Raw genomic sequence first — 14,039 nt, 5'->3', positions numbered from 1 at the left:
AATGACTCCCAAGGTCCTAACAAACCATAGCTCTTAAATTTGAACAAGATATAATACCACTGAAGGCTTACTGTGGGGTCACCTAGGTCACCCAAAGCATCACCCACTCTTTCAAATTTGTGCTAATGTATAAGATGCCAACGTGCAATATTCTGTAATTTAGACAGTTAAGGAAACTGCATGACTATAAGGGGCCTAACTCTTCTTAGTACTGTACTTAATGGGCTCAAACAGAGCATTAGAGATACATCTCGCCTTATGTATGATGTCTGAACTAATGGACTGAGGCATCATAAAAGCTGAAGTGTACAATGGCATCAACCAGTGCTTGAGTTTGAATTCTGAATAAAGAACTGCTTCTCTGTGTCCCAGATAATGTTCCAAATGCTCTGTACATGCCATTTTATTTAAGCCACACAATGACTGTACAAAGTTGGTATTATTATATCACTATTCTCGGAGAATACAGAATAGGGTAAGGAAAATTACCCCAAGTAACATGGACAGCAAGGAACAGAAGAAATACTCAAGCAGACATAACCTGGCTCTGGAATTCATGTTTTTAATGTCTATTGTGCTTCTCTAAAACACAAGGTGGGAATTATGCCAAATGATAGCTACACATGATAAATACCACTGACCTCAGTGGCTCTATGAGTGCTGCTACTGAAGGTACACATAAGCTGAATCCATCCGAACAATTCACACTTCTATGCAAAGAAATTCTAAGAACAATCACCTGAAACAATTAATATACACTTATCCTCTTGTGAATTTAAATTTCTTTGTATTTAATTTGCTCACATGAGCTAGATGATCAAGAGCTAAGGAAAGCTACCAATGAAGTTCTCATTCACCCGGCACCATAGAAAGGCTGTCTTCTAAACACTGCTGTCCTTCTGGGCCCCAAAGGTAAACACCAGGCAGGCTACTCATGCCTGGCTGACCAACTGGCACCTAGCCACAGCAACATAAGCCACCTGGAGTAGGAAGCTGCTCACACCCTCTGGCAGCTTATACTCTGGAGTGACAAAGAAGAATGGAATCTTCCAGTGCGTAGGAGGTAACACAAAGAATTCATCTGGATATCTACCCATAATCATTAGAGACTCTGATTGCCAGCTCAATTTATTTTCTTCTTTCCTTTTTAGCACAATGGACAGGTTAAAAGCAAAAACAAAACCAAAAACCTACAAGTTAACACATTAGACAAGAGTAAAGGAATACCATTGCTGAACAGATGGGAGTTTCTGTTGAATGAGGGTTTAAATGGTTTTAAACCAACTGAGATGCAGGCAGGTAGTCCATGTGGTGGGCTCAGGTCTTATTTGTTAGAAAGATAGTACAAAGGTACCATGTACCTAAATGTTCTAAACATGCTACAATTAGGCTGTGGAGAGTAATTTCACAGTATCTTTCATGACATCAGGGTTCAACAAACCTAGCAATGACTTATCCAGCCTCCTACCACAATCCCCAAGTCTTTTTATAGTCACAGGTAATTGTCCCATGGGGAGATTACATCACTTTTGTCAGTAGAGTTTGCAGCTGACAGGAAGGTGCTTTGTGAATGTTTTGGGAACTGCATCCTCATTTAGAAACACTCTGCTATGGACCCCATTGTTCCTTTCTAAGAATAGAGCTACCCTGGCAAACCCTAGGCCTAAACTGGAACCAAATAATCAAGGGCCACTGTAGGTGAGAACACAACTTCAGAGGGAAACACAGTAAGCCAGAGATGACTCCTGTATCCTTTCTATCCACAAAGAAAGAAAACAGATAGGGTCAGAACAAGTCCCTGAAGGCTGGTCTAAGCCTTTGAATCAGATAACCTAAGGAATGGGTCCAAGGACACCTACCACGCAGTACAAGCTGGCCGACACCAGCAGTGACGAACAGAGTCAGACTGAACACAAATACCACTTGCAATTATGTGTTCAAGTAAGCTACCCCAAACCCACCTCAGTTCCTCTCTCCATGTGACACAGAAATAGCATTCCTTACATACATTTCCTATCTGCTGCCCTACCATTCCCAGCTTGGTGTACATTTTCTAACTCAGGTCCTTCTGAGATGGTGAGACGAGCCAGGCAAGGAGCTCTGCTAATACCTCTCTGACACAGGAGTGCTTAGGGCCAAAGCTACATACTATCATAGAGAACCTGGCTCTCAACAACTTTTATCTTTAACAAAAACTAAGTACTTTTCTTTCTCACTCTACTGTGTAGAAATGCAGATGGCTGCTTTTCCCACTATCTTAAAATTGTATAGTATGAACTGTGATGCTTAACATGATCTTATGCATCATGGCAACATGGGGAGGGGGTGACTAGAAACAAAGAAAATACTGAGTTTGTCAGTAAATATCTTCAGGACAGAGAATGCAAAGCAAAATTTTCAATCTGAGACATCAGGTCAGTTCAATTGAGACTATCAAACTGTGAAAACATGAACTTTCTAAATGACAAAAGTGATCAACCCTTCCTCACCGGTCAGGTGAAATTTAACACCTGCTCCAAATCGCTTAACCTGAACAAACAGTGACTCTGGGTGTTCAGTTCCATGTTTTCATGAGAGCAAAGGTGTTGTCTTCACAAAGTCTCCTGTGCAGTGTGACTCAATGGTAGGTCATATGACAACTCTGCTGTCATTTAGAAGTTACATCACATTGTATATGTCAGGTGCCCTACAATCACTTTTATTAATCTATACAACACACCAACCTGACATTCTTAAAGGCTGTTGTTTCTCTTTAAGAGCGGTGTGAAGAAGTTAAGTGATTTGCCCAAGGTCATACTTCAGTTGTCTTCAGATCAAGGAGGGAGAGAGAGAGAGAGAGAGAGAGAGAGAGAGAGAGAGAGAGAGAGAGAGAGAGAGAGAGAGAGAGAGAGAAGAGAGAAAGAGAGAGAGAGAGAGAGAGAGAGAGAGAGAGAGAGAGAGAGAGAGAGAGAGAGAGAGAGAGAGAGAGAGAGAACTGGGAGAGACTGCACAACAGCAAGGTCCTAGCTCCTCTCTAGTACAAAAAAGGTAGTTTGGGTCGCATATGTACACATTTTGCTTTTAATTCTGGCCTTCCATGAAGGCCATGAATTGTGTTTCGGCATAACAAGATGCACTTCCTCTGCTACAGCTAAAAAGGAATCTCCAATAATCTTCTCCATTTAAAAGAAGAGACCAGGGGAAAATCTGGCCTTTTATTAATGCTTCTCTATTACTTTTGCTAGTATAATTCCAAATCCTGAGTTATAGATTAGAAAAACAACATCTAGGTATGATAACACACATCTGTAATCGTAGCACTTGAGAAGTTGAGACAAAAGATCACTAATTCAAGGTCAGCCTGGCTACAAAGTTGAGACTGTCTCAAAAACCTTAAAGGGTGAGTAAGAGAAGATGGAAAACAGGGCAGGAAAGAAGGATGGCTATGGAACTCAAACCCCAAACATGATGTAATTTTACCCTAGAACTCTCAAGTGCCTCTGTACATATGATTATTTTCTGTTTAACCTGAAATTACAGCCAAACTCCAAGTGACTTTATAATCAGAGGGCAGGGTCACACAATGCGTCTGGGGAAGGCATGGCCTACGGTCCAGTGGGTTTCACAGCCATGGATGTACATGACACAGGAGCATGCCTACTGTCTAATAGAGTCCACTGCTAGAAGGCTATGTAGCTGACAAATACTTCTTCAGATATCTCTGCAATGGGTTTTCAGGAGCACCTACAAAAACAGGTAAAAAATCAAGAGGGCGGGATCTGGAGGAGATGGTTTAATATGTTAAGACCACTTGTTATGCAAGTTTTAAGACCCAAGGACCTGAATTAGAATGCCTACCATCCACATAAAAAAAAAAAAAAAAAAAAAAAGGCTATAAAATGTGTGTCTATATTGTAAGGTAGAGACAAGGGGCTCCTGAGAGCTCACTGGCTCACCACCTAGCCAAAACAGAGCTTCTAGTTCAGTGAGAGGCAATTTAGGAGTAGGATAGTAGGATAGAGGAAGACACTAGTTGTCTTGTTCTGACCTCGATATGCATATGATCAAGTACATGCACTCACACATTCTACATGCAAAACAGACAGACACACAGACACACACAGACACACACACACACACACAGACACACACACACACACACACACACACACACACACACGGGAAGCAAAGGCTTTTCCTGAAAGGAACTGCCTTTCTTTAGTTTCAGTTTATCTGAGAGTCTTGGTTTCCTGGTGAGCATATTTAGCACCATGCCCGTGGCAATCACAGTCATGCAGGTGTGCTCAGGACAAAGGTTAGTATTACCCTCCTCTAGAACTTACTTTATAGAGGGAAAACATTGGCAGTAACTTAGGACACTGGATTTTTTATTTTATTTATTTATTTATTTATTTTTGAGACAGGGTTTCTCTGTGTAACAGCTCTAATTGTCCTGGAACTCTCTCTGTAGACCAAGCTGGCCTTGAACTCACAGAGATCCTACTGCCTCTGCCTCCCAAGTGCTATGATTAAAGGCGTGCACCACTGCTGTCCGACAAGACACTGGATCTTAGTAATGGTGAGGCCCCTTCTCCCTCTCTGCACTCTGCTCCCAGATAGTACACATTTTTGTTTTGTTTTGAGTTTTTTGTTGTTGTTGTTGTTGTTTGAGACAGGGTTTCTCTGTGTAGCCTTGGCTGCCCTGGACTCACTTTGTAGACAAGGCTGGCCTCAAATCAGAGATCTGCCTGCCTCTGCCTTGGATTAAAGGCATGTACCACCACTTCCTGGCCTGAAAGTATGCATTTTATGAGGAATAAAATGACTTGAATGTTAGGGTGTAGGAGAGGAAAGAATCTTTGCAATGAGAAGGGGAAAGAAAACAGCTCAACTTTTCCATTCTAGTCTGGGCCCACATTATAAACAGATAGTTTTTCCATATTGAAGAATAATAATCCCTTTATCTAGCCAGCCTGAAACATTGAATGGAACGCAGGAGGTGGGAAGATGGAAAATGGGGTGGGAAATGGAAGGAAGAAAGTATAGCGCAATAAAAAGGAGGGTGGAGTGGGTAAGATGACATAATGAAACTAAAGGGGCTAAAGACGTCAATCCTCTGCTACCAACATTGCTGCCTAACACGCTAGGGCAGCTTCCCAGGGGAAGTCCTGGGAGAGGCAGGCTGCCGTGGTGTCCTAGGCACTAATCCAGGTTCTGTTTCTGGCCCTACCTTTAGCTGTAAGAGCTCAGGCCAATGTACAACCTCTGAAATCTGGCTGAGTTTACCCTTTCTTCCAGCTCTGACATTTGTCCCACTCAAGCACACACCTACTGAGCAGCATTTGTTCTAGGCTAACTGTTCTAGGCAGAAGGATACAAAACAATAAAGAACCAAATCTTTTGTCTGTCTGTCTGTCTGTCTGTCTGTCTGACACAGGGTCTCACTCTAAAGCCCAGGCTGGCCTTAAACTCATAAAAAATCCCCTTGCCTCAATCTCCTAAATGCTGGGATTACAGGCAAAGAGCCAAATTCTTTTTGTTGTTGCTGTTGTTGTTTGAGACAATGTTCCTCTGTTACATAGAGCCTGGACTGTCCTGGACTAGCTCTGTAGACCAGGCTGGCCTCAAACTCACAGAGGATCCACCTGCCTCTGCATCTGATTAAAGGAGGTGCACCACGCCCAGCTAAGAGCCAAATTCTTTAGCCACTGGTTTTTACTATACCTATTTAACTTTTTCCATTATAACACAAAAGTAGCCACGGACAATATATTTAAGAATAAGCAGCCAGCTTTAATCTCACCACTCGGGAGGCAGAGGCAGGTGGATCTCTTTGTGTTCAAGGGCAACCTGGTCTACAGAGCGAGTTCCAGGTCAGGCAGGGCTACACAGAGAAACCTTGTCTCGAAAAACAAAAACAAACAAAAATCTCATATAATTTCTATATGTCACAAAATATTACTTTTCTGTTTTTTAAAGATTTATTTATTATTTGTATAGTGTTCTGCCTGCATGTGTGCCTGTACACCAGAAGAAGGCGCCAGATCTCATTATAGATGGTTGTGAGCCACCATGTGGTTGCTGGGAATTGAACTCAGGACCTTTGGAAGAATAGCCAGTGCTCTTCACCTCTGAGCCATCTCTCCAGCCCCCTGTTTTTCTTTTTTTGTTGTTGTTGTTTTGTTTTGTTTTTTGTTTTTAACAAGTTAAAAATATAGTTAGCATGCAGGTCATACAAAGCAGATAGCAAGCTAGGCATGGTGGTATACATACCTGTAATCTCAGCACTAAGGAGTTAGAGGAAAGAGAACCTCAAGCTCAAGGCCAACCTGCATTATAGCATTATATCAAGTTTTCCAGACTAGCTCTGGCTACATAGTGGTGGGAGAGGGGTTAGCATAGAGGCCACAATTTGCTAGCTTCTGCTCTAGAGTTAAGAGCAATAAGGGATGGCAGCTTTTACACTGTGTTTCTGTACCTATCACTTCTAGAGACCTGGCACAGTCGGGTCTTTTCCTTTTCATACAAGCATGATCCCATACTATGAAGGAATCCCAATCATCAATGATATCAGGGATTGTACTAGGGCTCCTCATGGCTAAGAAGGAAACGTATGGCCCAGAATAGGGCAAAAGGAGGGGAACAGAAAAGGAAGTATGTACGTGATATGGAAATCTGTAACACAACAACAGAATCAGTAACTATTTCTCTCAACAATTCAGAATAATGCTAAAAGTAGCCTATTACTAGTATGTATGGGTAAGAAGGTTATAGAAATGATAATGGAAGAAATAGCAATGAGTTATGAGAAGTCCACAGGCACACATAATGCGCCTCGTCACCACTAAAGTCCCCTTCCAGATTAGCTCTGCAATCCCTCTCCAGGGAACAAATCCAAGAAAACAGTTATCTAGATCTTTCTAAAGAACTGTGGCAAGAATTCCATTATTGTTGAAGATCCATGGTTACACTAGGAATCACAGATACAGAGATGGTTCTGGCATGCCAGTCAATGGCCTGCTGAGCACATCCAAATATGTGCTTTTTGGGAAGGATGCCAGGTCTGGATTGTACAAAGTGAAGTGATAAAGGACTTTAAAGTACTGTCAACGCATCAAGGATCAACAAATTCAAAATGGCTCACTCCTGTATTTTCAGCCTCTCTTAGGACCATTCCATCTTATCATCCTCAATAAAAAAGCTCTCAGAGTCATGAAAATCCAGACTGAAGAGCTAGAAATGACATTCAAGGTCATTCAGAACAGCCCTTTCATTTAACACATGAAGAAACTGAGCTTTGGGACAGTTAAGTGGCTTTGCCTAAAATCACAATGTTAGCATCAGTTACAAGGCCATATTCACTAAGATACAGTATGTCTACTATGTACTGGGCTGAGCAGAGGCATAGAAAAACAAGAAAACACCAGAGTGAGCATCATTAAGTGTTTTACTATGCAGCATTAATACCTTTATAACTCTCAGTGAGGTAAGTACTGTTATTAACCCACTCTGCAGCCAAGGAAGGCAGAAATTCAAAGTAACAGAGTGATTTGCTCAGGATCATAGGTAGAAATAGGAATGGGTCTGAACACAGGCAGTCTAACTCCATCCGGTTTATTCCCTTCCTTGTATATCATGCCCTGCATCCTAGGCTTCTCTTGCCTGAAGATGCCAACAACTGGAGGAAAAGGCGATAATATAATCACCAGCAGGGTCCCTCACCTTGTTCTATTGGCTCATTAGGCTCTAAGATCTGGCTTCCTGCTATACATACCAGACTTTAAAAGCAAAACAAAACAAAACAAAACAAAACACTCTTCTTAAAGTGCCTGACAAAAAGAAACCCTGGTATAAAGTCTTCCCCTCCCACACACAAAAGGCAGGTCTGAACTTACCTGAGGCTAATCCATCTCCAAAGGCGAATCCATCTCCCAGCAGGGTGCTAAGGATCACCAGCTGAAGGAATACTCCATGTCCCACGGAGGTCACAACAAACACTGAGCTGCTCTTTGGTGCTATCCTGCCATGGCACATCTTTTATCCGTCCAAGGTTTGTTTTTATTTATTTTTTTTGAAGAATGACTTTAAAATCCAGAGGAATCCTAAAGCCAACTAGGGGTAGCTTCACCTATAACAAACAAACAAACAAGACTTAAGTAAAGTAAAATTTTCAGTCATAAGTTGATTAGAAGCAAGCATTCTATAAGGAAGGTGGAAGAATTCTAGCAACTGAATCCTTACTGCCAAGAGAAGAGACAAGCACAGAAGTGGGTTTTCAAGTCTGCCTGGGGAGCTGCCAAAGCTTGCCGCCAGCTGTTGTCAAAATCTGATCGAAGAGACAGACCCTAGCAAAAAGGGTCAGAGGACAGTTCCAGCTCAGCTGGACATCACCTGCATGGCCAGCCAGGTCAGTGCTGCTTTCAGAGACTGCTTGCTCTGCCTATGGGCTCCAGCCGAAATCAGCTGTTGACACAGAGATGCTACACCTATGTCACTTGGCCTTAAAGCAACTTCAGCTAACCAAAAAGAAAAACAGAGTGAGCACATGTCTTAAAGGAATAACTACACCGCCTAGAGAAGGAATGCAGCAACAGGAGCTAAGGCCACAGAGGCTTAACCTATCAGAGGCTGAGCATCTGACTTGCCGGCCATGAATCTCAAAACTATTCAAGGCTCAACCCACACACCCGTGACCAGAGGGGTGACACTCTATTGACTATCCCTGACTATAATGGGGGTGTAGAAGACAGGTTGTAGCTGCTAATTGGCCCCACCACTGATTCTGGTTCAGGCTGATTTCTGAAGAGTAGAAAGAAATATCATTTAAAAAAAAATGGCTGGGCAGTGGTGGCATACACCTTTAATCCCAGAACTCAAGAGGCAGAGGCAGATGGATCTCTGTGAATGAGACCAGCCTGACCTAAGAGTCCAGGACAGCCAAGAATACACACAGAGAAAGCCTGTCTGGCGGGGGAGGGGGGCACACCACCACCCACAAAAACAAGCAGTGTGCTGGCTTTAATCTCAATGTTCTCGAGGAAGAGGCAAGGAGACCTCTGTAAGTTCAAGGCCAACCTGGTCTACATAGGAATTCTAGATCAACCACGACTATACAGTGAGACCCTGCCTCAAACAAACAAATAAAACCAGTCAGTAGTCAAGAATTTAAAGATTGTTTTCTAAATGTCTTTGGAGAAGATGTTGAGTTGATGACACATTATAAAGTGGGCCTGCTTTCTTCAGTTGATTTACCAGCTACTCATATATTCTAGTTTATGAGGTACTCAAAATAACATACTTTTTAAAAATTCTACACATTCAAGATAAAGCTTTTTAGTCACAGATTAGAGGGCCAGCTATCTACAATTCTAATAAAGGATGCCCTGAGACTTGGCCAAAAAAATGTTAACTAAATTCAACTTTAATACATGACTCAAACCATTCTCCTCCCAGAGAAGACAACTGCAACAGGTAACATGAGTTCTCTCAGTCAAGAGAACAGTTATGAGAATCTTCAGTAACCATTAGCTAGGGATCTAGAACAGAGACAGCCACTGGTCTTCACCTCTTTTCCTCTGGTAATTGTGACAATGGCATCTTTGGTCTTTAGCTTTTACTCAAACTCTAACTTGAGCCTTTAAAGCTGTAGACAGAGTGGCTCATGGAGAAATCTGTATGTCTGTGCATGTGTAGAGTGTGTTCACATTTATATGGCTGCAAATAGAGTTGGAATGCCGATATTCAAATATTTGCTCCTGTGGCTCTTAGCCCAGTTTCCTCTCTGTGAAAGGTTTGACTCAAGCAAAGTGCCCAGCCCTATTTAACTCCTCAGTAACCTTATTATCATTGCGGCTATACTCAGCAGTAAGACCTGGATTTTTAAGCTGCTTTTCTTGAAGATGAAAAGGTAGGGGAGGTTTTAAAGTCAAAGAGTAAAGACATTAAAGGATATATGCCCAGAAGGAAAGCCCTGTCTGGCTAATGACAGATTTAACAATGAGCCTTGTGATGTTACCATTTCAGTGCATACACACCAGACAACCCTATGAAGCATTCTTTAGTCATCTCTTCAAGGTAACAACTGGGAATCATCAAGAATGCCATCTGCATGTGCCACATCACACACAGTACGTGCTCAGTACATATTTCAGTGGTGAGCATACTAAGGTAGTGCTTTAGGTGATCTGCACATGAGTATCAGGAGTCAAACAATACTACCCAGAGGAGCTGATGCTAGGCTAAATCCTAAATGATGTATACAATATAGAAGCCAGGTGCACACCTTTAATCCCAGCATTGGGGAGGCAGAGGCAGGTGGATCTCTGTGAGTTCGAGGCCAGCCTGGTCTACAAAGAGAGTTCAAGGACAGCCAGGGCTATTACACAGAGAAACCCTGTCTTGAATCCCCCTGCCCCAAAAAAGATATCGGGGGAGGGGAGGCTGTAGAGGAAGCAGGAGGAGTTACCATATACAAGTGAATCAAGAATACTTCCGGCAGAGGTTCAGAAAGCGGCTAAGCCAAGGAGTTGAAATTCTACTTAAAAAATAGGCAATATTGACAAGGATATTAAGTTGTAAAAAACAATTTAAAAATTGTTATTTTTTAAAATTATATGTGTGTGTGTGTGTGTGTGTGTGTTTATCTGTGTATAAGTATGTGCATGTTGAATGTAGAGGTTGGAGAAGGGACTTTGGAACTGGAGTTATACAACATAGTTGTGAGCTGCCTCACATGACAGCTCCCATTCTCCAGAAGAACAGTATATGTACTCACTCTTAGCCACTAGCTATCTCTCTGGCCTCAGGAGACCAATTTTATTTTTAAAATCACTCTGGATGGGATTTTAAAGAATTGGTGGAGACAGAAGATAATCTTAACATTTTGTATTTTATACATAAGGCCTTTGGAAAGCAACTTAGTAGTGTAGGTCCAAAAAAGTACTTATCCTCTGACCTATTCTAATTCTAGATTTGGCCTCAAAAATCACATGTGTTTTAGGGTTTTGTTGTTGTTGTTTTGGGGTTTTTTGTTTTGTTTTGTTTTTTAGACAGGGTTTCTCTGTGTAGCCTTGACTGTCCTGGACTTGCTTTGTAGACCAGGCTGGCCTGGAACTCACAGTGATCTGCCTGCCTCTGCTGGGATTAAAGGTGTTCACCACCATGCTCGGGCAGAAATCACATGTGTACAATAACATATACATATGTAGAAACTCAGAGCATTGTTTTAAAATGGAAAAGACTGGAGTAATCTAAATCTGAAAGTTAAAAAGGAGGCTAGCTAAATTAGTTATAGTATATTCAATAATATTGTTCAGTTGTTTAAAAATAGGGCATTTCTACCGGGATGGGGGATGGGAGGGTGGGAAGGGGGTGCATGCCTTTAATCCCAGCACTTAGGAGAAAGAGACAGGAGGATTGCTGTGAGTTCAAGGACAGCCTGGTCTACAAAGGAAGTCCAAGACAGCCAAGACTACACAGAGAAGCCCTGTCTAGGGGCGGGGGTGGGGGGAGGGCATTCCAATCTTTGTTAATATGAAATGACTTCTAAAATTAATGTCTGAAGTTTTTGAATGCACACTTATATTTTTTAACTCATTGATTTTAGCTTTTTAAATATAGTCTGTGTAGCCCAGATTGGTGTTGACCTTGCTAGGTAGCCCAGGCTGGCTTCAAACTATTCATCTGGCTGCTTTAGCTTTCCAAGTGCTAGGATTACAGGCTTGTACCATTATACCCAGGCCATGCTTGAGTTTTTAAAGGGCGTTGCATTATACACATACTTATATACACCAAAAATCTCTTAGGAATAATGCATAGAAACATTGCCTTTAGGAAGGGGAACTGAATGATTAAAAATGAGGAAGCAAAAAAATAAAATAAAATCTTATTACATGCATTCTCAGTCTTCTTGAGCACTGTGCTTTGTACCCATATTAACTGTCCAAAGAGATAAAATACAAATAATATAGCAAGACTTCCCTGTCTATTTCCTCAACAAACTTCCAAGAACAGTCAGTTTCAGGGCTCAGCCCTATGGGCATCTCCAGGAAGAGTTCCTTTCCAGACACTTCCTACCATGCCTAGTCCCAGGAGAACTGGCTCCTGGGAACCCTTCACTACTTCAACTTGAACAGGCTAGGATATCTATTTATCTGCCTCACCTTAGTGGAGTGAACAGTTTCTTGAAGGCACAGACTGTAAATAACTCATTTTGGAATCTGTAAGAGCTAGCACAGGCCCTGGCATTTGACAGGAGACTGCTAATGTTTGCCAAACTCATGAATACTGTGGGAGGAGACAGAAAGTGGGGAAGAAGTGGAGGTGCCTGATTTGTTTTGTTTCGCCAACTGCTGGCTTCTCTTATGGCTTAAGCAGCTACCTGAACCAAGAGACCAGTGAAACCTAGTATTTGATCAAGTACAGAATGCGTAGAGTGGTGAAAGTGTGAATTTTACAAAAAAGGTAAACGTAAACAAGAGTGTCATTAATGGAACATTTAAGTAAAGGATGGTCTAAGGTTACTGTTTCAAAGTAATACAGGAAAGTCAACTCCTAAGACCTCAGAGTATCACCAGCTACTGTGGGGGAAAGGGTCATACAGCAAATCAGATCTAAATGAGGAATTATCTGCTTTAAATAGAGAATTTTAAAGTCTTTAGTTGGGTATGGTTCTATATACCTATAATCTCAGAACTCAAGAGGTTGAGGCAGAACTGCTATAACTTCAAGGCCAGCCTGGGCTATACTGTGAGACCCTGCTTTAAACAACACCAAATTGGGAGAGGGGGCATCACTTTCTTTAGTAGTGTAGCCACTAAAGAGTCATCCACATCTCCTGCCCATGCTCATGCAGGCAACCCTACACACACACACACACACACACACACACACACACACACACACACACACACACACACATGAAGGAAGACAGGGGAAAATTTAGCCTACACTTTCAGGTACAATTATCCCTGAGGGAATTTGGGACAGGAACACACACAAGACAGGAACCTGGATTCTGTAACAAACTAGCTGAGTGAGCCACAAGGAGCAAGGCAATAAGCAGCATTCTTCCATGGCCTCTGCATCAGTTCTAGTCTCCAGGCACATGCATATACCTCCTATAAATAGACAAGTATATATAATAAAAAATAATAAAGCTATATTTTTTTAAAAAGTAGAGAATATAGACAGGCGGCACCATGGTGCATAGCTATAATTTCAAATTCTAGTTCTTAGAGAGGCAAGGCAGGAAGGTGGCTGCAAATTCAAAGATATGTGAGCTACACAGGGAAACCTTGTCTCAAAAATAGATTAATTAATTACATAGTAACATACCAAAGGAATACTGATGTGCAATGGATCTTTCCCCATTTTTAACAGTGTAACTTTAGTATTTCTCTAGGGATAATTATACTGTGCTGGTTAATTTTATGTCAACCCCTAGACTGGTGCCACCCCTGGATCAATGTTTCCAGGTTAATGACACAGCCTGCTAAAAAGGTTAAAGGTGCCTTAGAGTTATCTTCAAAACTAGCTTAATGCTTGAGAAAGCAGCAGCAGGTAGAACAGCCATGGAACAGCAGGCACCCTCTTCTCTGGGCACTCCAGTTAACACGTCATCTTAGCTCATTTGCCTAGGTGTCTTAGAGAACACCCCTGAGAGAAAGCCAGAGTCTTGTTGAAGCTGTGGGGTCATGTCACACTGAAGTCTTTCTGGAGTTAAAAGGGCTGACTCCCAGGTACTAGAATGTTAGTTAGCTTCAGTTCACATACTGTATTTAGGACAAATTATTCAATAAACCATAAGTCATCCATTAATCAGGAAAACAAACTGGGAAAAGAAAACCAATTTGAAACCTTTTCTTGTCTCAGACGAATACAGAAAGAGGTGTACAAGATACAGGATAGTGTATTCCTTTGACCAACCATCTGCTGGTGCCCGCTCACTGGCACGTGGTGGGAAAGGACAAAGACCATTTCCTCAAGTTTGAAGAGAATCTAAGCAGCTGATTACATTCCTGAATGTAATGATAATTAGTCCAAAACTCCGAGAGGAGAAC

At 41.8% G+C, this 14,039-nt stretch overlaps 1 protein-coding gene across 2 annotated transcripts in view; it reads right to left on the bottom strand.

Annotated features, from left to right (window-relative positions):
- The window catches only part of Susd6 (sushi domain containing 6), a 373,726-nt gene extending 365,040 nt beyond the window's left edge, over positions 1-8,686 (bottom strand). For both annotated transcript variants that reach the window (XM_051148435.1, XM_051148428.1), the window contains exons 1-2: positions 8,221-8,686; positions 7,875-8,107 (exon numbers count right to left, since the gene is read on the bottom strand). In XM_051148435.1, coding sequence (XP_051004392.1) covers positions 7,875-8,013 — 139 coding nt within the window. In that variant the 5' untranslated portion in view covers positions 8,014-8,107; positions 8,221-8,686. The remainder of the gene's footprint in view (positions 1-7,874; positions 8,108-8,220) is intronic.
- Positions 8,687-14,039: the final 5,353 nt, after the last annotated feature.

The sequence above is a fragment of the Acomys russatus genome, chromosome 1 (assembly GCF_903995435.1).
Source record: "Acomys russatus chromosome 1, mAcoRus1.1, whole genome shotgun sequence".
In the NCBI taxonomy this organism is placed as follows: Eukaryota; Metazoa; Chordata; class Mammalia; order Rodentia; family Muridae; genus Acomys; species Acomys russatus.
The sequence above is the reverse complement of the archived record's forward strand: the minus strand, read 5'-3'. Positions and strand labels throughout refer to the sequence as shown.